This window comes from Hermetia illucens, chromosome 3 (assembly GCF_905115235.1).
Source record: "Hermetia illucens chromosome 3, iHerIll2.2.curated.20191125, whole genome shotgun sequence".
Lineage (NCBI taxonomy): Eukaryota > Metazoa > Arthropoda > Insecta > Diptera > Stratiomyidae > Hermetia > Hermetia illucens.
Window position 1 is genome coordinate 88,834,442 of NC_051851.1, and position 24,997 is coordinate 88,859,438.

The 24,997-nt window shown below is 44.3% G+C and overlaps 1 protein-coding gene across 4 annotated transcripts; it reads left to right on the forward strand.

The window, feature by feature from the left end:
- Nucleotides 1-3,827: 3,827 nt before the first annotated feature.
- LOC119651639 lies at nucleotides 3,828-24,662 on the forward strand. 4 transcript variants are annotated; one of them, XM_038055309.1, is made up of 5 exons: nucleotides 3,828-3,848; nucleotides 3,929-4,009; nucleotides 4,106-4,168; nucleotides 4,248-4,410; nucleotides 22,244-24,662. In XM_038055309.1, exons 2-5 carry the CDS (start codon nucleotides 3,939-3,941, stop codon nucleotides 24,659-24,661), a joined length of 2,715 nt encoding a protein of 904 aa, XP_037911237.1. In that variant the 5' UTR covers nucleotides 3,828-3,848; nucleotides 3,929-3,938; the 3' UTR covers nucleotide 24,662. The 4 variants fall into 4 exon arrangements, with proteins under 4 accessions (XP_037911237.1, XP_037911240.1, XP_037911238.1 ...); XM_038055312.1 differs by lacking the exons at nucleotides 3,828-3,848; nucleotides 3,929-4,009; nucleotides 4,106-4,168; nucleotides 4,248-4,410 and adding exons at nucleotides 21,437-21,668; nucleotides 21,725-21,869; XM_038055310.1 differs by lacking the exons at nucleotides 3,828-3,848; nucleotides 3,929-4,009; nucleotides 4,106-4,168; nucleotides 4,248-4,410 and adding exons at nucleotides 21,437-21,664; nucleotides 21,725-21,869.
- The last annotated feature ends 335 nt before the right edge of the window (nucleotides 24,663-24,997 follow it).

Here is a 24,997-nt window from a genome sequence, read left to right on the forward strand (position 1 = left end):
TGAGTATCTCCTAGGCATCGACGCGTCACATGCTTTAGAGATGCCTTGTGTAACATGGAGAGCTCTATCCGTGGAGGAGCCTGCTTTGCTAGGCAGGTCTAGCCACACTTCCATGAATGTTTGCTCATCCAACGCTTTTGCAAACCATCCTGGTGTTCTTTTGGGTTTCGGCTTCCAGGGTGCGGGTCTCCGGCCTGGTGGCTCCGTCCTTAGTTCAAAGGTGATTGCCTGGTGGTCGCTGTACGCGAAGTCCTCGCTAACTTGCCAGGACATGTCACATGCCAGCGCATGGTTGACAAAAGTCAGATCTACAATTGAACCAGTTCCGCCTTTCCAATAAGTGTTTACATCGCTTTCGTTGGTCAGAACCACATCCAACGGGGCGAATACTTCTAATAAGCACCGCCCCCTTGCGTTAGTCTCTTTGCTGCCCCACTCGATAGCCCACGCATTAAAGTTACCGGCTATTACCTTTGGACCACGTCCCCTTGCGTCGTGAACAAGATCGTCCAACAGTCCTTCAAACTCAGGCAGTGTGAGGCTCGGTGGAGCGTAAAAGCTATATACGAATATACCGCTTATTTTTGTCAACACAAAGCCACTAGCCACCTGACGCATACTATATTGTATGGCTTGGCGACCACACGCCCATATTGCCGCTCCACCAGTCGAATCTGTGACCCGTACACCACGGTAGAGATTTCTGTACGGTTCATTAATGATAGCAACCTCCATTGCGGATTCGTAAATGGTCTGCGCAAGCGAATCTCGTGCGACCCTGCAATGATTAAGGTTTATTTGTAATAACCTCATTTTTTCACTACAGTTAACGCCTTCCGGGCATTTACCACTTCTGGCAATATGTTGGGTATCCCTTCCCTCCTTTCCTTCGAACAAAATGCATTTGGGGTCTCTATTGTACTCCTTGGCAATATGTCCTTTCTCCCCACACGTACGTGTCTTCGCGAAGTGTCCAAACATTAGGCATTTGAAGCACCTCTTTAAAGAGATCTGTTCCCTTAGCCGGCAAACAACCCATCCAATTCGAACTTTCCCCACGGCCAATAAGTTCTGCGCTGACTCCACTGGCAGTCGCATTGTGGCCGTTTGAGAACCACTATACGATTCTCAGGATAGATCCTTCGCTGAATTCCTCCAACTTGAATTGTTACTTCAAGCCAGTGCAGATCTCTTCTCTGGATGTTACCTCATCGAGATCCTTGCACTGTATATAGACCTCATGGTTTTGGGAACGAACCGCGACATTCTACCCAAGTGAGTTTAAAACTTGGTTACGAAAGCCGTCAGTTTTCCCCACGCTGGATTTTTTCAGCTCAAACATGAGATCCCCTTTCTGGGTCCTCCGGATTTTGCTGACATTTCCGCCTAGGTCTTTTAGATCAGGGATTAGATTTCATCTTCTTCAGTATCTCCGCATACGTTAGATGTCCTCTGCTGGAGATTACAATTGCCTCCGGGCAAATTCGCACCTTTGGTTTCTTGTCTCTATTCTTGTTCAGGACCTTAGTCCAATCACCGCTCTCAAGCCGGTGTCTGTCTGTCCGTATGTTCGTCTGTCTGTCTGTCACATCCGATTTATTCGGAAACGGCTAGACCGATTGTCATGAAAATTAGTGAGGGTATGTAATCTGGTGTTCCCTTTACATGCAGTAAGTGGCGTTATTTTGTGTTATGTTTAAGAGGGGCTCCCCATACATGTGAATGGAGGGTGCAATGTGGGGTATCAAACGAAAGGTCTCAATTAGTACTTTTCGAAATTGGTTCCGTATTTGATATTGGGTGAAACATAAAGGAGTGAGGGCTCAAAATGTGACCCCGAAAAAGTGTAACAGGTTTCGTTCTCAGAACCTACCCAACCCAAAAATATGAAAAAAATCACAGTGGTGCATTCCTACGAAATCTATGCCTCGAAATATATTCGGTTTCGATATTTGCACAAATGAAGTTAATAATAGTATATTTCCACATTTTAGAAATTTACCCGGCAACCCCCTTATGTTCATCCCAGAAGTACAGAATTGGGCACAGGTGTAATGAAGAACATACTGCACATACTGGCCAAGTTGGAAGAAAATCCAACTATTATAACAAAGTTATAGGGGGTGAAACTCTGGCATTTTTTGTGAGATTCGTGCACTCTACAACCTGCATGACGTCATCATCAAATAAAAATTCATCAATACCATATCGAAATGAGTTCTTATGAATTGGGTCGCAAAGAATTATTTTGTTTTAGTTTTTACTCGCTTGTATATGAATATCAATTACTCCAAACAGTGTGTATGTAGGTATATAGTATATGCGTGCTAATGAAGTTTACGGGTAGTGTCCACTTCCAGATAGATATATTTGTACATTAAACAAGCCGTATCTGATATACGTGCTATATGTGTACATAAGTATGCTTTTGTGCACGAAGTAGATCGGAAATATGGATACGATCAATTTATATACGTGCATATATATGTACAGTATTAGGAAGTATGCAGTTTGTTTGGTTAGGGCGAGGATAATATCTGTCTGTAATATGTACGTATTGCTTGTAGTTTGGAAAAACATGAAGGAAGACATCGGATTTATAGCTATATAGGGATAGAAAAATGTGCGTTGAAGTTTCTTCCATAAGAAGAACACAAAACCTTTATACCCGAAGCTCGAGCTTCCGGTATTCTGACTTGTTTAATGAATCGCGAGAGGATCAAAATCTCTTTTTCTTCCCAGAGTCAGTTCCGATCGCTTATTCTGTAGGGCTTCACTCGCTACGTAGCAAATCAGGAAGTCTACCCGCCGCCGCCTTTCTAATGGGAGGACTACCTCTGCCTTCGTGGTTCTGAGCATGCGAAACAATCAACTCATCGAATAATACAATGCACCATAAACTATCTATTCTGACCTTCTGACTCAATTGTGCTTTTTCTCCGAATATTGGAGTTCATTTAAGGGGAAATATTATATTTTCGGATCTACCCTCTCTTCTGCGCCTATTAATGAAACTGCTTGAACCTGATTAACCTTTAACAGATCTACATCATTATTAGATTGTTCAGGGCATGGGCCCCAAACACATTTCCCGTTAAGAAACGATGGTATGTATATATGTAAGTTCATGATTAAGTACCTGCTGCAAGAACTCTTGAAGCCTCATATTATTCCCTATTCATCCTTTATGGAAAGCGGAAGGAATGGCGGTGGCTAATTTTAGCAACAGTGGTTGTAATTGCATTTTAAATATGCATGTGGCGAGTGTCTTACCTCAGAAAAAAATCGATTTCGCGAAAAAAGGACAGAGAAATAAGCTCCTGGCGGTTATTTTCCTCCTTTACCAGGATGTGGAGCAGAAAACCAAATAAACAAACCTCCGGAGCCCCGGTTGTTATTGGTGTATATTTTCAAAGGAAATTATGGTTGACGCGACGTAAGAGTTATGGTAATGCGAAACGATATGCCGACTATTAATAGCATAACGAGACTGCAGAAGAAAGATAAGTTCAAAGGAATTATTACTCAGACAAAGCAGTAAAAATTACATGAAATTTCTCTCCGGGATCAAAGATAGCTGAGCCAGCTTGGTCTGTGTAAATAGACTTTTATCTGGATATTACGTAGACAAGCCAGCTGCCTTCACGGCGAATTTCTCAACCGAAAAATTGTTGTGACCTTGTCGATGTTGGAAGTCCCCTTGTTTCGCCTTTTTTTGGAAAATAATCGATATTCGTTGTAACGACAATCTACACCTGTTCCATGCTCTACCTGGCACCCGTGTCAGTCTGAAACTGTGTCATATGTCCTGGTCGGCGAAGGGTGCAGTCAATAAGTAACTGTCGTTGGTACGTGAACTCAAGGCACATCTTCCTTGTGAATTCAGTACTTTAATAATCAGGTTGATTTTGTGCAAATACTTTTAAAGGACGAGAGCGATGTATCCGCAGAGTGAATTAGAAAACTACAGGCTTCAAGTGGAACTTCTTAATGAGAAGCTCAGACGCAGGTAAGAGCAGATTACATAGAACTCGCTGCAAATATCTACGTAGCTCATAGCGAGTAGCGCAAATTCCTAACAATCTTTTTGCATTGCCCTTTTCAGTGAGGAACGTCGCCAGCAGCTCGAGGAAAAATTTGAAAATATAATGAAGAGGCGAAGGGAACAGTAAGGCAGCAAAACGACTGACTCAAATGAAGTTGGATTTATTCTGAGTGGTGCTAAATATGTATTGTGTTTCTTCTAGCGAGCGGGTCATGAGGGCTAAGAGTCGACTCAAGTATCAGCAATTCCTTCGAGAGCAGAGTGAACGTAACGAGCGAAACAAGTCCTTGGTGAGAGCACTCGAAAGGATTGATCAACAAGCAGCCACCTTGGCTGCAAGGAGTGAGCGCTTGAAAATATTAAAGGTAAATGAACGCTTTTGTCCTTCGAACGGTTCACCTGAATTTTTGCAATGCTTTGCTAACGGTCCTTTTGATTATATATTGCGCATCATCAGTTTTGTTGATGATGGATAGAATCGGTGAATCGTTTATTATTTGCAAACAAGGAGGCGGAAAATTTCATATTTAATTCGGAAGTACAGTGTTCCGAACTGGAGTCATTCTCCTGAATAATTTTTAACGGAAGAAAACATTTGCAAAAGTGCTTTCTGAATTAAATGATTGTTGCGATTATTTTTCATCCTTACTACATCGATATTTTAGAAACCGGATGCGTGTCCAATTGTGAAAGGTATTGAGATGACAGTATCTGACTTTCGAAATACTGATGTATGCAGAATAAAAAAAATAATAATTAAAAAAAAAAATTAATAAGATTAGAATGTTATTTCTTCAAATTGAATATTAAATCCTGAAAGTCACGTTTGCATTTTATCAAATTTTGAGTTTTCTGGCAATAGAGGTTCGCTTTCGCTTCAATGTAATCCTTTTTAGTGTGTTTTCCTAGCCTAAACAATGACAATTATCATTCGTAAAACGAATTATGAAGAATTAAAATTCAGTTTCCCGGTAAAATTTATATGTTTACGCACTTAGGTTTTGAAAATATCTCGTTTTCTTATAGCCCTTTTAAGGTTTTGTTTGTTTGTTTGTAAAACAAAACCTTATTAAAATCGGTTCAATGTCTGTCTGTCTTTTTTTTTTTTTGAGGAGGTGGAAATCTTCAAAAGACTCTGGCCTGGGCATGCCAGAGTGTGGGATTTTTACCCACTAAAATCACCCCCGACTCCCCCCTACCCCGTGGAACCACCTTTGGTATTACATCACGGGGCGGAGTTAGCTTACTTTAGCTAGGTCTCCTTTCGTCTACCCGCGGGGTTCGTAACCGCGTCTTCCTCACTTCTTCTGCTTTTCGCAATTTATCCTGAAATACAATTCCTTGATCGCATCCCAGCCTTTCTGATAGGCTACCATTCTCCGGATAAAATTTTCCGGTGATAGCACTTCACCTAGAGTTTCCTCTAGGTTCTTTCTTTCTTTCACGAACCTAGGACACTGGAAGAAAACTTGCGCTGGGTCTTCTGAGACCCTGCAGTTTGGACAATTAGGCGAGGTGTCCAATTTAAACCTGGACAGGTATTGACGGTATCCTTCATGGCCGGTGAGAAACTGGGTGAGATTATAATTGATCTCCCCATGTTTTCTCTCCAGCCACTCCCCGATAGAAGGGATCAACCTGTAAGTCCAACGGCCCTTTTCTGACCGGTCCCATCGCTGTTGCCATCTGCTTATGGATCCCTCCCTTTCGACTTTTTTCACCTGCGATAAGGGAGAGATGGACCTGGTGTTATAAATGTTCATTATTTCGGTTGTCAGGATGTCAATTGGCATCATTCCCGAGATGAAAAATGCTGCATCGTCTGAGACGGTCCTGAACGCAGAGCACACCCTTAGGGATGTTATTCTGTAAACCGTACTCAATTTATGTGTATTGTCTAAAACCTGTAGTGCTTTCCCTCAAACTGGGGCTGCATACACCATGATAGAGCTCACCACCCTGGCTATGAGCAGCCTGTAAGTGTGCCGCGGGCCTCCTACGTTCGGCATCAACCTTGCCAGAGCAATGCTCGTGGTGGATGCTCTTTGACAAGCATGCTCTATGTGCTGCTTAAAATTAAGTCCTCCGTCTATCATCACCCCAAGTATTTGATGGCCGGCTTGGCAGTGATGATCCGATTCCCGATTCTAATGCAGGCGTAATTTCTTTTGCGGCGCTTAGTGATGAGGACTGCTTCCGACTTTCCCTCCGTGAGTGCCAGTCCAGCACTCCCTAACCAAGCCTTAACAACACTGATAGCTTCGCTTGAGTACAACTCAGCATCCTCGAGATGCTTTGCGACCACAACCGGTGCTATATCCTCGGCGTAGCCCACCACCGTGGCCTCCTCCAGAACCGGGAGGCTGAGTACATCATTATAAATGATGTTCCACAGTAGTGGGCCCAGTACAGAGCCCTGTGGGATACCCGCGGAGACAACGTACTCTTTAGGTCCATCAACGGTATCATACCAGAGTGTCCGCTATCGATAATAGCGGCAAGGTAGGTGGGAACACGGATCGTCACCAGAGACTTTCGTATAAGGTTCCAATTGGCCGAGTTAAATGCATTCTTCACATCCAGGGTCACCACCACGCCATATTTGCTGGTACAAACCCTTCCGTAAATTGCATTTTCGGGGAAGCCAGTAACCATTTTGATGTCATCAATGGTTGATCTGGCTTTACGGAACCCATACTGCCTATCTAAAAGGCCCCCTTGGCTCTCGACGACTGGAAGTAATCTATTATAAATGACCCGCTCCAACATTTTCCCCATAGTGTCTAGAAGACATATGGGTCTATAGGAGGACGGTTCCCCTGGAGATTTGCCAGCCTTAGGCAACAGCATCAGCTTCTGCCGCTTCCATGGTGCAGGAAAGATACCCTCCGACATGCACGTTTCGAACAGCTCCGCGAGCATATCCGGTCTACATTTGGTGGCAAGTTTGAGGGCCTTATTCGCTATGCCGTCCAGACCCGGGGCTTTACTGTCGCCTATTCGACTGCAGATCTCCATCAGCTCGTCCCTGGTGACTGGTGGAATCGGCGTCACATTCAGAGGGCGCTGGAAGGTGTCAGTACCCCTCTCTTGCTGGGGAAATAACCCCTGGATTATTTTCAACAAGAGTATAGGGCACGTGATCTGCGGAGACGATCGGCCTCTGAATAGTCCTGTCACGATTTTATAGGCGCTACCCCACGGATTTATGTCCGCTTCCGAACAGAGCTCCTCAAACATTCCCTCTTACTCCGCTGGATGGCGAGAGTGAGGTTCTTGCGAGCTTCCCCCTGATCGATCCTACCTATTGCCCTCTGAGCCGTTCGTCTGGCTCTGTGGTAAATCGATCGAAGGCTGGCAAGTTCACTATTCCACCAATAATTGGGTCTTCTACTGGGGAATGAGCATCTCCTAGGCATCGACACGTCGCATGCTTTAGAGATACTCTGTGTGACATGGAAAGCTCTATTCGTGGAGGTGCCTGCTTTGCTAGGCAAGTCTAGCCATACCTCCATGAATGTTTGCTCATCCATCGCTTTGGCAGACCATCCTGGTGTCCTTCTGGATTTCGGCTTCCGGGGTGCGGGTCTCCTGCCTTGTGGTTCCGTCCTTAGGTCAAAGGTGACAGCCTGGTGGTCGCTGTACGTGAAGTCCTCACTAACTTGCCAGGCCATGTCACGCAGGGCTCACAAAAGTCAGATCTACAATTGAACCAGTTCCCCCTTTTCGATAAGTGTTTATATCGCCTTTGTTGGCCAGAACCACATCCAGCTGGGCGAATGCTTCTAATACGCACCACATCCAACGGGGTGAATACTTCTAATAAGCACCGCCCCCTTGCGTTAGTTTCTTTGCTGCCCCACTCGATAGCCCATGCATTAAAGTCACCGGCTATCACCTTTGGACTTCGTCCCCTTGCGTCGTGAGCAAGATCGTCTAGTAGGTCTTCAAACTCAGGGAGTGTAAGGCTCGGTGGGGCGTAACAGCTATATACAAATATACCGCTTAGTTTTGCCAACACAAAGCCTCTAGCCGCCTGACCCATACTATATTGTATGGCTTGACGCCGCTCCACCACTCCAATCTGTGATCCATACACTACCGTCAAGATTTCTGTACGGTTCATTAATGATAGCAATCTCCATCGCAGATTCGTAAGTGATCTGCGCAAGCAAATTTTGTGTGACCCTGCAATGGTTAAGGTTTATTTGTATTAACCTCATTTTTTCACTGCAGTTAACGCCGTCCTAAATTCTGGGCATTTACCACTTCCTGCAATATGCCGGTTATCCCGGAGGGACTTTTCTTCGAACAAAATGCATTTGGGGTCTCTATTGCACTCCTTGGCAATATGTCCTTTTTCCCCACATCTTCGACATCGATCGGATCGATCGATGCTGCTAGTGCATGCCTTCGCGAAGTAGCCAAACATTAGGCATTTGAAGCACCTTTTTAAAGAGATCTGTTCCCTTAATCGGCAAACAACCCATCCAATTTGAACTTTCCCCACGGCCAACAACTTCTGCGCTGACTCCACTGACAGTCGCATTGTGGCCGTTTGAGTACTGCCGTAAGCTTTTCTTAGGGTCACAATCGATTCTTCCCTGAATTCCTCTAACTTGAATTGTTCCTTCAAGGCAGTGCAGATATCTTCTCTGGATGTTACCTCATCGAGATCCTTGCAATGTATATCGACCTCATGTTTTTGGGAACGAATCGCGACATTCTCCCCAAGTGAGTTTATAACTTGGTTACGAAAGCCTTCAGTTTTTCCCACGCTGGTTTTTTTCAGCTCAAACATGAGATCCCCTTTCTGGGTCCTCCGGATTTTACTGACACTTCCGCCTAGGTCTTTTAGGTCGGGGTCAGATTTCACCTTCTTCAGTATCTCCGCATATGTAAGATGTCCTTTGCTGGAGATTACAATTGACTCCGGGCGAATTCGCACCTTTGGTTTTTTATTTTTTTTTTATTCACGACCTTAGTCCAACCATCGTTCTTATTTTCTTTGAGTTTCGGTTCACTAGCGGACTTTACTACTTTTGGTACTTTGGGCCCTTCTGTCTGTCTGTCCGTCTGTCTGACTGTCTGTCTGTCTGTCTATCTGTCACAGGCACTTTTCTCAGAAGCGGCTACACAGATTAACACGAAATTTGGTGAGAAGGTGGGACCTGTGGACCCCCAGATATGCAGTGAGCGATAGCCTCCTGCGTTGAGATTTAGTTGGGGTCCCCATACATGTAAAAGGCGGGTGTAACATTTTTTCACCAAATATAGTCATGTGGAGTATCAAATGAAAGGTCTCGATTAGTACTTTTGGAAGCCGGTCATAGTTTTGAGATTTGTTAAAAGGGCGGGAAGTGGGAGAGGCGCAAACTGATGATTTCTTTCAAGGAGCCATTCTCTGAAACGACCCAGCCGAAAAATCTGAAAAAAATCATGAAGTTGCCTCTATACGGTATCCAGGCCTCAAAATACTCTCCATATCGATATCTGTTCAAATTAAGTTAATAATAGTATATTACCGTATTTTTGGGAAAATTGAGTGAAACCCCCCTGAAGTTTATGTCAGAGTTATTGAAGTTGGTAGTGGTATAAAATATAATATGAAGTATATTATCTCCAAGTTTCATCAAAATCATACTATTAGTAACAAAGTTACAGTAGCTCAAAGTCGCCTTACCGTGTAAATTTACAACCCGAAGTACTAAATCTGATATGTTAAATGCATATTCTTAATGGGCTACGTACAAATGGGATAGTTCTATACTCAAATATACTCACACAAGAAGCAAACAAAACCTTTGATACTTGAAGCGCCCAGTTTCCGGCTTCCCGACTTATTGTTGTTACTATTCTTGCATAGGGGCTTTCGAATTGCTTCGCTTGTTTCCATATAGATAGTTTTATACGTTCTGCAGTCTGCCTAGGATTTCTTCCCTTATGCTGTCTCTTTTTAAACATAATGTGGCTTTTTAAACGTTCTCTATTGTTTCGTTAATTTGGATGATGTTCTTGTCACGCCTTCCTCTGAGTCCGAGCGTTTATAGCACCTCGAGTGCATTTTCAATCTCTGCTTGAAGCCGGTCTAGAAACCAAAGACTCTCGCAGAGGCTGTCCAGACGTTTGAGATCGTCAACCAGCAGGTGGTGGAAGCTACACTTCTGGCATTCTCTCAGTAAGATGCGCCCGTTAGCCGACTCGTTGATACTTCCGAAATTGTGTAGGTGCTCAGCTTCACCAAAAGGGGAACCAAATGTGGCAGTTGCTTTTCCAAGGAACTAAACTCCGCCCGATAGACCCACAGCATCTAAGATCGTTAGCTATTAGGGGCGTACCTCGCAGTAAATTACTTCCGGTATTCCCTTGATGGCGGGTGGTTTACAGTGTTCACAGATGTTTTGAAACAGAGTTGTCAACTTCCCCTCGCTAACTTCGACATCTGATCTTTAACAGCCAGTACATTTCCAACATTGAATACGTGTCTGGAAAGGACAATGTAGTTGTGGTGCTTTTCTACGTGTTGCAGTGGTTAAGATCCCTGTCTCCGTTGATTTTTTGTGACTCGCGGAGGCGCACAAGGATGATGTATTTCTTCAGAGGCCCTCAACCAGACAAAACAAGACAAGGGAACATGGCCATATACTTTGGCTGATTTCCGCCAGCAAGTATTTCATGATATACAAGGACATTAATTCTCTGGCTACAGTTCATTGCATGTCAGAAGTCCAAAACTACAAAACATGTGAGGAAAAAGGTAGACGTCTTATCTGTCCAGCAAACGCTTCCGCATAATCCATTTCAACATAATGGGCCTTTTGCAAGTCTCGCAAGGGTATTGCCTCAAAATCACCGACATGTTCACATTTTACACAATCTTGCACCAAGCTCCTCTGTCGATAGTGAATTCCATGCTTTGGTGTGCCTGTAATTGTACTGACCAGAGAATGCAATTTGAGTCCTCCATCCAGTTAGGTAAACGCTTCTGGTTCAAATGCTATTGGGCAACTACGTGCCACAGGTGGTCGCTTGCACACAACGTTGAAGGTTGCAGGAATGGGCCAAAACGGCCCTTCCTGGTCGCAAGTCTTGCCCTTTTTTGTCCTCCGGACGGCGAATCGAGAGGAATTTGCAGCAAATCCCGTAGATCTGATAGACGCAGAGAACGTGAGACTCGCCAACGACCCTGTACTCAACATTTGGTCGATCCTTCATACCCACAGATTGCTATATCCACGCAAGGACGCAGTGCAGAAGTTGAAGCTGCCACCACCCGCCACTAATGTGGCTGACATGCCATGCCACACCATAGTCTCGACACCTGAACGCACGTCCTTAATAGACGTGGGATGCACATCCAAGAGAGTGTCGCTGGCGCAACTAAGAAGAAAATGCATTTAGCAAACTAACCCGTCCATTTTGGTTTGCGGCGGCCTGGAAGAAAATGTATTCAGGAACGCAACCCTTCCATTTTAACTTGCGGCAGCCGAGCCGAGGGAGTTTTTCGCTAAAACACCTTTGTTGAAATCAAAACCTCTTTGTTGAAACCAAAGGAGGTGGCGTGGGGAGTAACTTGCGTAAAGGACATTCTGTGAACATTCTGGGAAGAGTCAATGAATGGATGAATCTCTTGAAGTTTTGCACTGCGTTAACTGATAATATCCAACATCTCTTAACCATCCAAAAGTTATCTTAGTGTATTCGAAAGGTCCAAAAGTTCATATTGCCGTTTTCGGAATGTCTTCTGGAGCTGATGACGATATGCTCTGATTAAGTCCACGGTGTGTCCGGATAGTTCAGTGGTTAGAGTATAATGCTGTCGTGCGGAAGGCCACGGTTCAAATCTCATTGGTAGCAGTGGCATTTGTATCGTGATTTGACGTCGGATACCAGTCGACTCAGCTGTGAATGAGTACCTGAGTCAAATCAGAGTAATAATCTCGGGCGAGTGCAATGCTGACCACATTGCCTCCCACAGTGTCCTGTAGTGTACCGTTACATACTTGAATGAAATACTCTAGCACACTTCAAGGCCATAATTCATTTGGACTGTTGCGCCAACGATTATTATTATTATCAAGTCCAAGATGAAGAAAATACGGCCGTCTGTGATAGAGGACGCGAGTGGAATCGTGGAAGTCAGGAATCGTCTGGGCATTTAGAAGTTTTTAATCGCCGCAGGGTCTCCCATTCTACCATTGGGTTTAGGAAACATGTGAAGTAGCGACGACCAAGAGCTGTCTGTAGGTCTACAAAATCTGAACCTTGCGGTGGTAATGGACGCGCCTTAAAAAAGATGGTGGAGCCAGTAGTGACGATTTAAATGCTGAAGTCGACATAACGTGTGGCACAGTAGATTTAGACGTCCTCTTCCTAATGTGCGCACTAAGAGAGTCGCTGACACCGGCTTCGAGTGAGATTATCCTTTGTTTACGTATTGCGTCCGAATTTATTTAGAGAAGTGCAGCTTTTCAAGACCCCAAACTCAACATGCTCGCAAATATAGATGAGCACCATGGAGATCATTAAAAATTCGTTCCTATTGTGCTATTCAGATTGTTGCCGCTATCGGAATGGGGCTGTAAGATGCAGTTAACTATGGAAACTCGGAGGCAAATTCATTACTTTCGTCGGGTGTTGGGGAAAACGTAGCGCGCTTGAGGCCTGATACCTTTACAAATTTTGTATATTTGTGTGCTTCGTCACAAAAAGTAAGGCTCAGAAGCTTCCGCAAATAATAACGCTATTTGGACCGTATATTGCAACACGAAAGAGCTTGCAGGTGACTGCAAAACTATCCAGGACATTAACTGTTGGTACCCCGTCCATGATGACGCAGTTGAGATCTGCCTACCAAATACCGACTGTTGCTCCAAACAAAAGCTTAACTATCTCTTCGTAAAACCATTCATCGCAGTACATACAAGTTCCGCTTATTGCACTTATAGAAGAATTCTGGAAATTCGAGATCCAAGAGCGAGTGAGTAGATAATAGCGAAAATTCCCTACCACAGAGGCAATAGTTTAAATAATTTTGAAACATATCAAAAAAACACCTGGAAAATTTGTTGAAACCATGATCTTTTCTTTGAACTCTTTATCCAAGTAATGGTTGGTTTTGGGTCTATAATCAAGTCGTCTATCAATATGGGATGCAAGGATTGGATTCTATTTTTGGCCAAGATAACTTCCGTTTTTTCCAGCCCAAGGCTGAATCCAACAGTGTCGTCCCGCAACATCTGGACAACCAACCAGGTGCGACTCGTCTGGCATGTCGAGTCTTAGTAGACTCTCTATGCTATTCCCAACATAATCCTCTTTTGGCCCTCTAGCTTCTCATACAGCATGGAGCGGTCTCTCAGAAAATCTCTTCATATGTGACAAGCAAAAATGTTCTCCCTCAGTCAAGCGTTCATATATCATATTTTTCTAGGGATACCATCAGGATTTAGCATCTTCTTAATTTTCATAGCGGAGAAAAGTGCGCAATCCTAGACGTCTTCCGCGCTGTTGCTCTGAACCGGTAAGAAATTTCTTTCGAATAATGCCTGTATAATGTGGTTCATCTGGTCGGTAGGTAGGGTTTCTGCAGAGCGCGAATTTGCGGGTTAAATGGTCCTCACGGATGTCCATTTACCTCGTTGACTAGGATCTGCCAACCGCAAGCTTTGCTTTTATTTATCTCCTGATCTGTACTCTGCTTTTGTGGCGCATTCCCCCTCGCGAGAGTACTAACGTCGTTCCAAGCGGCGGGGCTTATGACGTTCCTTTTGCAGGGAGGTAATTTCGGCTATTTCCGCCGTCCACCAAGTAGAAGGTTTCTTATGTGTGACCTCCCTCCTCCTCTAGGTCCCTGCAGCGCGACTCTGCTTGTTCCAAGAGCTTCGATAAATCTCTTGATGTTCCTCCTCACGATGTTCCATGCGCAAGGGGTGCTTCAGGTTGGTGGATGCCGACAAATATCATCAACTACTTCAAACGTGGTATACTAGTGGTCACCTGGCAAGAAGTCTTCAAAAACTCGCCACCCCTCCATCGACGATGCCAGTGATTCCTACCCAAAAGTCACGACAGGAATGATTAGCGCCATATGAGCTTTTACCTCCTTGGCGAATTACACGAGCAACTCGTAAGCTATTACTTTTCGGTGTACGCTCGTTTGTAGGATGCGAATCATGCTAGCCGCATTCTAACCCTTTTCAGTTTCGCCCTGAAACTGGACACGGGCCGGAACCGGCTCCGTGCGCAATGCTCTCACCAAACGCGCCACGATCATTGTATAAGACGCTGTTCTCTTTTTCCTTGGAAGTCTTCACTTGATATCGCGGTAGTCAAGACATCTGCAACCTGTTAGCATATACAGGGTGCGGCAGCATAACTTCCTTTTTTCAAAACTCAATAAAAACTATTGTATGCATCGAAAAATATTTATTTATTTTTTATAATGTAGGTACATGTCTAAAGTTTTTATTTACATTGTTTTGAAGATCAAATCTGTTAGGTGACGTCCCCCATTCTCCATACATTGCGTAAACTGATTTCTGGCGTTTGTCATGACTCTTGTTAGCATAGCAGGTATTATGTTGGCAATTTCTTCTTGGATGTTGGTCTTCAAATCTTGTAGGCTTCTTGGACGGTTCACATAAACACGGGACAGATCGGGAGAGCGTGCCGGCCATTCCAAATCGCCTCTAATTGAGATAAGGCGCTCTGGAAAGTGTTCCCTCAAAACAGCCATCGATGCTCTTGAAGTGTGTGCTGTTGCACCGTCTTGTTGGAACCAAGTGTCCCCCAAATCCAAATTTTCTAGCCGTGGGAAAAAAAATTCTGTAGTATGTTTACATACCGGTCCGAATTCACTGTCACTGTAACCTCATTTTCCTCAAAAAGCCAGGGACCAATAATTCGAGCTGAAGAAATTGCACACCACACTGTGACTTTGGGTGAATGCAAAGGCTTTTGATGCAATTCTCGAGGGTTGGTGTCAGCCCAGTATCGCATGTTTTGTTTGTTAACCGACCCATACAAATCAAAATGGGTTTCATCGCTAAAAAAGACAATAGCACCCTCGGGAACGACATCAAGAAGAAGCTCACACGCGTTCATCCGAGAATTGAAGTCACGTTCTGAAAGTTCCTACACTATCGCCATCTTATAGGGATGAAAATGAAGATCATCACGAAGAATTCTTCTCACAGAACGATCGGATAGCCCAAGGGCAGATGCATGTTTGCGCGCAGAACGCCGTGGTGATCGCAACATTGACGCTCTCACTGCTTCAATGTTCTCAGGTGATCTAACGGGCCGAGGTACTCCAGTTCTTCCTTTTTTCGCACTTGCAGTTTGTCTGAATGTAGTGACCCATGTAACAATTGATTTGCGGTCTGGGACGGGAGCCAACGGGGCTAAATTAAAGCGATTCCGACATGCACGCTGTGTTGCAATAACCGAACATCCGCTTGAAAAGTAAACCTCAACGGCAAAGGCACGCTCCTCACTATTCCAACGCATGATAGCGACTGAACCTTGTCGGGACAAAACTTTACAGTATCCCCTCTTGAACGAGACTACTAGCGCTCCGCTATGACATCAACTAACTGAGTGGCGCGCAGTTTAAAAAAGGAAGTTATGCTGCCGTACCCTGTACTTAGAACCAATTAGTGAGAGACTATTTTTTATGGCGGGAGAAGTTACACTTGCAATAAACGCATCTCATAATTCAGTCCTTCCCTGGAATTTATACTATGAATCCTATAAACTCCACTCCCCTAATTTTTAGACAAATGTTTTCCAATTTTATCATTATCACCCGATCAGATTCCATATTTTGAAGGCAAAATTCTATGGTACACGCTACGGCAGCTCAGCCCTCTAACCACTTGACCCATCCAGACCCATGGGTAGGTAGGTGGGTATTAGTGCCGCTCCGAAAATGCTACAAATTCCTAAGACCATGACTGCTGTGGCAAGAGCCAGGGGCGGAGTTCAGCCGACTCAGATCTGCTTGAGAGTTTCTCGCTCTTCTCCGCTGCTTCGGCAATGCTAATTGTAGGGTATGGCGGGTCTGGGCCAGTGCCCGAATTGTAGGTATGACGAGCCCGCCAGTATAATCCAGTATAGGCCAGTGCTCCGTGCAAACCGTCGTAATCTTGTATCCATTTTGCTACCTAAAAGATAGAGGGGCTCTGGTGGTGGTGGCTGGCGGTAGGTTAGTGAGAGAATCCGTCGAGAACTCGCCGCCAAATCGAACAGATTTCCAGAATGGTATGTAAGAGTCCCAGGGCATCAACGAAGTCTTGAGGGATTTAGGTACAATATCTGTCGCTGGCAATATTATGCTCGAGATGTCCAATTTCTTTGATTTCCCGCGCCAGTGGCTCATATTTCACCTTCTTCTCCACGTATTTCGCTTCAATGTTGATATTACGGGGGATAGCAACATCAAAAATATACGCAGAGCGACCCGTCTTGCTAACCTACAGCACGTCAAACTTGTTATGTGATATGTGCCGATCAGTTAGAACTTGCTGGTCTCAATACATGCTGAAAGCAGAACTGTCAAGTACTGCTTGCGGCTCATATTAATAAACCGGACATGTTCCCGTGATCAGTCCATGTATATACATATCATAATCATAATCACCTTACATATAGCATTATGCCTGAGCGTGTATTGCATCGGTGCCATATCAGTACAGCAAGAAATGAGATGGTCCAAAATCTCTAACGTCGAACTACACATTCTGCACTGATCGCCCCCCGCCCGCTCTTTCATGATGAGCTTTTTATAAGCTCGGGTGGCGATCACAGCATTCTGAATTATCATCATCATCAACGGCGCAGCAACTAGTATCCGGTCTAGGTTTGCCTTGATAAGGAACTCCAGACACCCGGGTTTGCGCCGAGGTCCACCATTTCAATATCCCTAAACACTGTCTGACCTCCTGACCTACGCCATCGCCCCATCTCAGGCAGAGTCTGCCTCGTCTTCTTTTTCTAAGATAGATATTGCATCCTCAATGGCACACATAAATCCTCCGTCTCAGCGGAGACATCTCCAGCCATCTGTTCTCCAAATGCAAATCGCCGAATAGCTGCCAAAGGCAATTCCCGTGTTTACCGTTCATTGTCTCCATCGATCCGCCCTTGGTCTGACTTCACCCCACTCAGAGGATAGAAAGATCGATCCTCCAAGTTAAGTGAAGTTGACTCGCCTACTCTTTACTATAAAAATCTTCTTCTTCTTCTTCTTTTTCTTCAGCCTTTGTCCCGTTCACAAGCGGGGTCGGCTCGTCGTGATCGGCTTCGCCATTTGGCTCTATCGAATGCCTGATCTGGGTGCAATCTCGAGGCTTTCAAATACCCATCAAGCTACCGTTGCTTAGGTCTGCCTTTTGGTCGTTTACCATCGACTTCGATGTTCAGACCAATCTTTGCAAGTGAATTCTCGTTTGCACGAATTGCGTGACCATACCATCGAAGACGCCTCTCTCGCAACTTTTCCACGATCGGTGCAACCCCATAACGATCGCGGATATCCTCATTTCGGATGTGATCTAAACGTGTGACGCCACTAGTCCAACGTAGCATCTTCGTCTCCATTACCATTTATGGTCGGCCAACACTCAGAACCATAGAGAGCGATTGGACGGACGACATTGCGGTAAATTTTAGATTTGAGACGTTCGTTGATACGTCGATCACAAAGGACACCAGTTGTGGAACGCCACTTCATCCAGGTTGCGTTAATGCGTGAAGCAATTTCATAACGCAGTTTTCCATTGGCTGATAGCGTTGACCCGAGGTATTTAAATCGCTCAGTTCTGGGCAGATCACTGCCGCTGACAGTGATTGTGCCTGTTTCATGGGGATCGGTCGTCAAAAATTCAGTTTTGTTTAAATTCAATCTGAGACGGTGTTGCATGAGGCGATCATTCCATTTTTGAACAAGTTGCTCGAGATCATTTTTGCTATCAGATGCTAGGAAAACATCATCTGCATAAAGCAGTGTGTAGGGCGCTGGACGTTGGATATCCCGTATGACGGTGTCCATAACAAGGACAAAGAGGAGTGGTGAGAGGGCATTTCCTTGATGAACTCCAACAGAGACACGAAGCGGTTTTGATACACCCGCCATACTTCGAACTTTACTTTTCGGATCGTGGTAGAGCAATTGAACCCAGCGCACGAGTTCTTCTGGCACGAAGTGTTGTCGTAAAGCATACCAGATGAGTTCGTGTGGTACACGGTCAAACGCTTTCTCTAGATCCAGAAAGGCAATGTAAAGAGGGCGATGCTTCTCACGGTGTTTCTCCATGCAGCGTGTATTGCGTCAGTAGTTCCGCAGTTCTTGACAAATCCGGCTTGATTCACGGTTATTTTAACGATTTCGCGAATACGGTTGTCAAGAATGCATTCAAAAATCTTCATGGTATGGGAAAGTAACCGGATCGGACGGTAATTCGAACATTCTGCTGGGCTACCTTTCTTTTTCCATATTGGAACAGTGGTACTTTGTTGCCAGTCAGATGGTGTTCTTCCTTCCTGAATTCACTGAGCCACAGTGTTCGGTCCCAGCTCTTCGCTTTCCAGAGCTCAGATGCGATGTCGTCAGGTCCTGTTGCTTTCCCCGATTTCATTTGTTTTATTGCCTCCTCGACTTCAGTTGCGCTGACTAGTGGAACTGGTCCAAATGTCGGCAATGATTGTGGAAGTGGAGGATGAGCAAATTCTTCAGTTGAAAACTCCTCGAAGTATTCTCGCCATCTATCCGTTGCGGCTCGACGGTTGGTAAGCAAAGTACCGTTCTTGTCATTAACACAACAGAAGTGTTCGATATCCTGTGTGCGTTCATCACGGCTTTTAGCAAGTCGATACAGATCTCTCTCGCCATCCCGAGTTTCCAGTTTATGGTAAAGATTTTTGAAATGGTTCGCTCGGGTGACAGCGACCGCTTTCTTTGCTTCCCGGTTGGCATTCTTATAAATTTGCCAATTAGCAGGCGTTTTATCGTCGAGAAGTTTGTGGTAGAGGCGTTTCTTTTCACGGACCTTCATTTCAACATCATCATTCCTATAAAAATATATATAGGGATTTTAAGATATGCACTGCGTTTATTTTGTTATTCCCCGAGAGATGTGATTTCAGCACCAGCTTTACACGTCACTGGAATTCAGACAGTAGAGTATCCTTCAGATAACCAACTCGAGTATGGGTTCTTTGCAGAATTCGTATTCCTAGGTATTTGTAGAAGTCTTTGTCGGTTAAAGCTTAGATGCGGCTCGTGATGATCTTGGCGCATGGTTTCGATTCGACAGTTGTCTAATCCAAATTCCATGCAAATATCACGGCTAAAGATGTTTACTATTCGTAACAGACTTTTAAGGTGGTCGTTAGCATATAGCTTGATGCCATCTAGGTGCATCAAGCGTGTCAGCTCGCACCTAACACGTAGGTGCTACTTTACTACTAAAATTATATCTTCTAGCATCATTCAGTGGCCACGAAAAAAACCCCGCCTCCGAGGCGGTGATATCCACAGATTGGAAGTGCCCAGTGACCCTTTCATTAATAATGCACTTAATGAATTTGTAGAGGACTGGTAAGCAAGTAATCGGTCTTGTGTCTACGGGGTCCTGAACCGTATCCTTCTTAGAGATAATAACAGTACTCTCCGCAGTGAGGAAAGGTGGAAACTCCTCCGGCCGACTCATGACTAGATTTACGCTGTGTGCCAACCGACCATGTATGCTGGTGGACTTTTCATAACAGTAGTTCTGCACCCAATCCAAACCTGGGTCCCTCAGTTTTCGAGCTGTTTATGACTCGTCCAACCTCCTCTTCGGTAACATCCGCAAAACTCATGTCCAACACAGTGACATGGCGGGTGCCTTTCGCGGTGATCCACTGGGCATGCTGGACGAGTAACCCCCAAAGTCAACCCCAATATTCTTTCGGTTCCGTTACCAAAAACTGTACTGTCTGCACGTTCTGTTGGGATTCGTTGAGTGAACTGAAAAAACTCCTTTCGTTCCTCACGTACGTTGTATTCTCGGCACGTCTAGACTGACTTTCGCCATATTGTCGCAACCATCTGCATACAACAGAAAGTTTATTCTTTAGTGCGTTCGGAGTTTCAATTACAGGTATCTCACTGGGGGTGGAATACTTCCGGCAACCTTGGAATGGGCAGAGCGGATTTGAGTCAGTCTAGCAATGTCTTGCCTTAGTGAGTCACACCGACGTTCCAGACGAATATTTCGTGGTTGATCTCTTCGGTCATTCAAACCAATAACGCGAAAGCGAATATTCTGACCGTGGAATCTGGCAGTCTCAACTGTACCACCAACATAAGTAGCTGCACCAGCAACATATCAGCACACATTCGATATCCAATGTCATCACTGATTTGAGATAGAAGTCTCGGAGTTGCTGGAGAGCATAGGGTTGATTTACACATAGGATCCACTTCCGGAAATTCTTTGGAATTTGTCCCGAATCTCGGCGGAGACTTCAGCCGGACGGCCTCGGCGAGTACTGGAATTGTTGTCCGCTTCCTACGCAAAACTGATGAAATGGTCACCACAGATTATGGTGAAGGACGTCGAACCTTCCCACCATTAGCGGTTTGGACACCGTGCAAATCAAACAACTCCAGTCGGTAATCTGCACCGGACCTCAAATTTCTGCCTCTTCCCATTTTTGGGCTTGCATTTTGTACGAAGCTGCAGCTTTATCAGTGAGTAATCTGCAAGACTAGAAAATTTTCGCACGTTCCTACAAATTAACATAAAACAAGTCGGAAACCGGATGCTCGGCGCTTCAGGTATGAAAGGTTTGGTGTATTCCTTGTGTAAGTATATTTGAGTCCAGAACTATTAAATTTGTACGTAGCTTGTAATGTATAAGTATTTAGCATATCAAAGTACTCACTTTAGGGTGATCCTAATATTTAGTATTTTGGGTTGCAGTAAATTTACATGGAAAAAACAACTTTGAGCTACTGTGACTTTATCATGCATAGTATAATCGATATTACTGCGAATTCTTAATCTGTGTTCTAATAAATTTCCCAAAAAATACCAATATACTATTATTAACTTAGTTTGAGTGGCTATCGATGTGAAGGGTATTTTGATCTCTGGACACCTTAGGCAGCTTCACAATTTTTGCAGACTTTTCGTTTGAGTAGTTTCTGAGAATGGGTCCATTTCAACCCCCGCATTCTCCACCTTTACAACTTCGTATGAGTACTAGTCGAAACCTCTCAGGACCAACCCCCTTTAAGCTCAACGTAGAGAGACGTAACTTATTGCATGTGTCACCGTTCACAGTTCCTACTATCTCATCAAATTTCGTGACAATCGGAATATCAGTTTTTGAGAAAAATGCATGACATTGGACCTACTTTAACAAGGTTCTGTTTTACAAAATGAAAATCCCTTTTTATTTGAAATCCAGTTGAGCCAACCCCCACTGTATGGTAGGCGTACATAATTAAAATTTTGTTGAGGACAAGGAAGAAAGGACAAGGAGACAAACTAAACTTCTTGATATTTTCGAATTTGTGAATCTAATAAAAATTCGTTTAAATTCGGAAGAAGAAATTAAGAGCGAATTGTAGGTGTGAACTGATGCGTTCATTTCGACAACGGAATTATGAATTTTTTTCTCACTTAGAACTGGTTTGAAGTGAGTGAGGGAATAGTGCGCGGTGATAATATCCTTGAACACGTTATACAGGCGTGATACCCGCGTTGCTATTCGAGGACGTCAATACTCAAGCGTTTATCTTGGCACATGATGTCATCGAAAATTGAATAAGGTAAGGTTAACTCGAGCTAATTTCTAGAGCAAGGGTTGTCGTCATCAAACTGAAGAATCTGTGATATTCTTGCAATCTAGACTACGTAAGATGAAGCGCAGTCGGTTCTGAGTAAACGGGCTGCCTTGTGGATCCAAGTCAAATGTCGCAATTTAAGGTCACCTTGCAATGGTCGCTGGATCATTTCCTGAAACGAAGTTACGAAATCATTTCGCCATCAACGTAAATCACTGTAAGCACCCTTGGACTAATTTTAAGCAATATTTCCATTCAAGTCGGAAAGAATACAGGAAAACTCGTTACACAGAATGAACCCACGCCACTTCCCTTCTGATAAGAATCGTTAAATTGCTTCATTCTACATCTACTTTCAGGTACAATATGAACTCTACTTCAACAAAATTCTCCAATTTCGAACGATGCGGAATGCTCTTTTCAACTACAGCAACTACAACTACCAGCCGTCGTCGCCATCGCCATCAATGGTACCCATCGCAAATAGTAATCTGAGCTATTCAGCCGATTTCGACTCACCAAAAATGAGAAGGGCATTTACACTCCCAGCAGTGGATGTAAGGAATTTCGAAAGTATGCCTGAATTAGATTCTTATCGACACGACGACACCATCATCGTCCCCGAGGACACAATTGTATCTACTCCAGGCGTCATTCCGCAGCGGCACCAACAACAGCGATGGGAAGTCAATTTGAGGCCTAATGTCAAAGATGTTATTGCCACCACGGCCGGAATTAGTCCACCGGATCCCCACAATCAGAGTGCTCTATTTGCTGACACTAGACTTTCGATTGATTCGAGCCGTTATAAAGCTGGAGAAGACCCGAAAGCAATCGAATCACATTTTGATAGTAATAACGGAGTGGCATCCCGAGCGGGGAACGCCATCTTGAAATCAGATAGGCCTCCGTCCCAACAACAGCACCATCCTGGCGAAGGCGAAGGATCAAATGAAACCCAAGGGCCTACTAGGTCATGTAGTCTTGAGCGCGATACCACGACCCTATCCCAGGGGAGTGGAGTCTCTCTGCCGCCAGAAGAGCGCTCCTATCCTCATGACGTTGAGTCTGAGCCATTTACGTTGGATAAATTACATCCCATCAATAGAGATGAAGCTCTCGGGAAGCTGTTGGCGAAGTTGTATGACAAAGGCATCAAGGAAAACGGTGACGGCAACGGAGGCGAAAAATCAAGCGAGAAATCGCAAGCAAGGTGCGCTATTGAAGGGAAAAATATGTCAGTAATAAAGGGCGAAATAATGGATGCGATGGAATCTCAGTTGACATCCGCACAAATGGCGGAAAAGGTAAAAGACGACAATATGTCAAGTGGCAAGGACACCATCAACGTCGCCGGCACGTTAAGCCACGCCGGGCGTGCGGAGAAAACCCCAGCGGATTATTTTCCCAACAACATTAAGAAGAAGGAAAAACTGTCCATTGAAACGATTGAGAATGCAATCTACGGAGAGCGTATCACCCCCACAACTTCTCTACCAGACAGAATGTTGAATTTAGAGAAGCTGGGGCAAGCTTTCTCCGAAAATTTGAAGATTGATTCTGTGGGGGATTCCGCGGAAATTAACTCAAGGGAGGAAAAATCAGAAGCGAAAGTTAGGAATGAGATGGAGGAATTTGAATCAAAATATGGTGGGGAGAATGAGAACGAAGGCGATGTTGAACAGCCCACGGGAAGCTTCACCGAAGAAGATGCTAATCAGCAATCAAGTGAAGTGTATAATCAAAATCAAATCGACCATGACCCTGAACTGGCGGTTGAGGGGAATTATGATACGCAAGGTCATGAGTTTCAGAATTATGAGAACGTGGATTATCAAAACGACACGAAAACGTTAGATACTTCGCAGTACGGATTTGAAGGGCAGCAAGCTACCTATTCAGACTATAATTATCAGCAAAGTCAAGACCAACAGCAGGGCTATGACCAATTGCAGACTGCGGAGCAGGTTTATTATCAGACTAATGATCAGAATTATGGAGCGCAAGGAGAGGCCAACTACGATACGGTTTCTGATATGCAGTACCCTTCATATCCTGACACGAATTACACTGTGAATCAGGAGCAGTATGAAAGCTACAATCAAAACTACGAAAACTCTTATCCGGTTGGGGAATATTCACAAAATTCAGAAGGTCAAAATACGCTTGATCAAACTCAAATGCCTCCTGTTGAAGCTGGGTATGGTTATGATCCACAAGAACCGGCAAATGAGGTTGATTATGATTCCAACACGCAACAGTATTCCAATCCTCAGTATGAGGAGCAACAATATTCGGAAGTACCTCAAGAATACTATCAATACGACGAAAATGGTCAATTTATTGCTGATTCATATGTCCCTCAACGAAATGAATATCCAGCAGATACAGATGCACCAAATTCTGAAGCGGTTATCCCGGCGGAAGGCGTACTCGAAGCATCGGAACAAATTTCTGAAAACGATTTAAACCCTCCACAAAGCTTTGACGAGAAACCTTCACCGGCGGCAGCAATTGCGCCTCAAGAAGATTCAATTCAAGAAGCCGCTCCTGAGCAGTTAGAGCCTGTAAAGCCAGCATCTATATTAGCCACCAGTGATAAAGCATATGAATCATCTCCAGCATCATCCAATAAAAATAAAAAGAAGAAACGAGTTATTTTCGCTGACAACGAAACTGAAGAAAGCTCATCTAAGGTTGCTCACACACCTACCAAGGATGTAAACTCTGTATCGCGGCCTGTCGCAGCTGGAGGCGCATCCACTGCTACGAAATGAAAACAAGATAATATTACTCGTTTTATGTTTCTTTGAAATGATAATTTCCAATAAATATAATCAAATTTAATTATTGTTTATGAAATCATTTTCCTTCAGGATGAAATGGTAGCCAGGTTTTTGGATCTGTTGACCACGTGCTAATACCAAAGAAGAGAGAAGTAATGAAAATAGGCAGGGGAGCCGAGCTTAACATTGGTCTGCCGTAAATACCGCAACAAAGAATGAAGGCACTCACCAATGAGAGAAGGAAGAAAACTGAAGTCGAAGAAGAATGGAAGGGGCTGGGGACAATATGTCAGGGGAAAATTGATGACAGTCTGCTTCGCAAAGCTG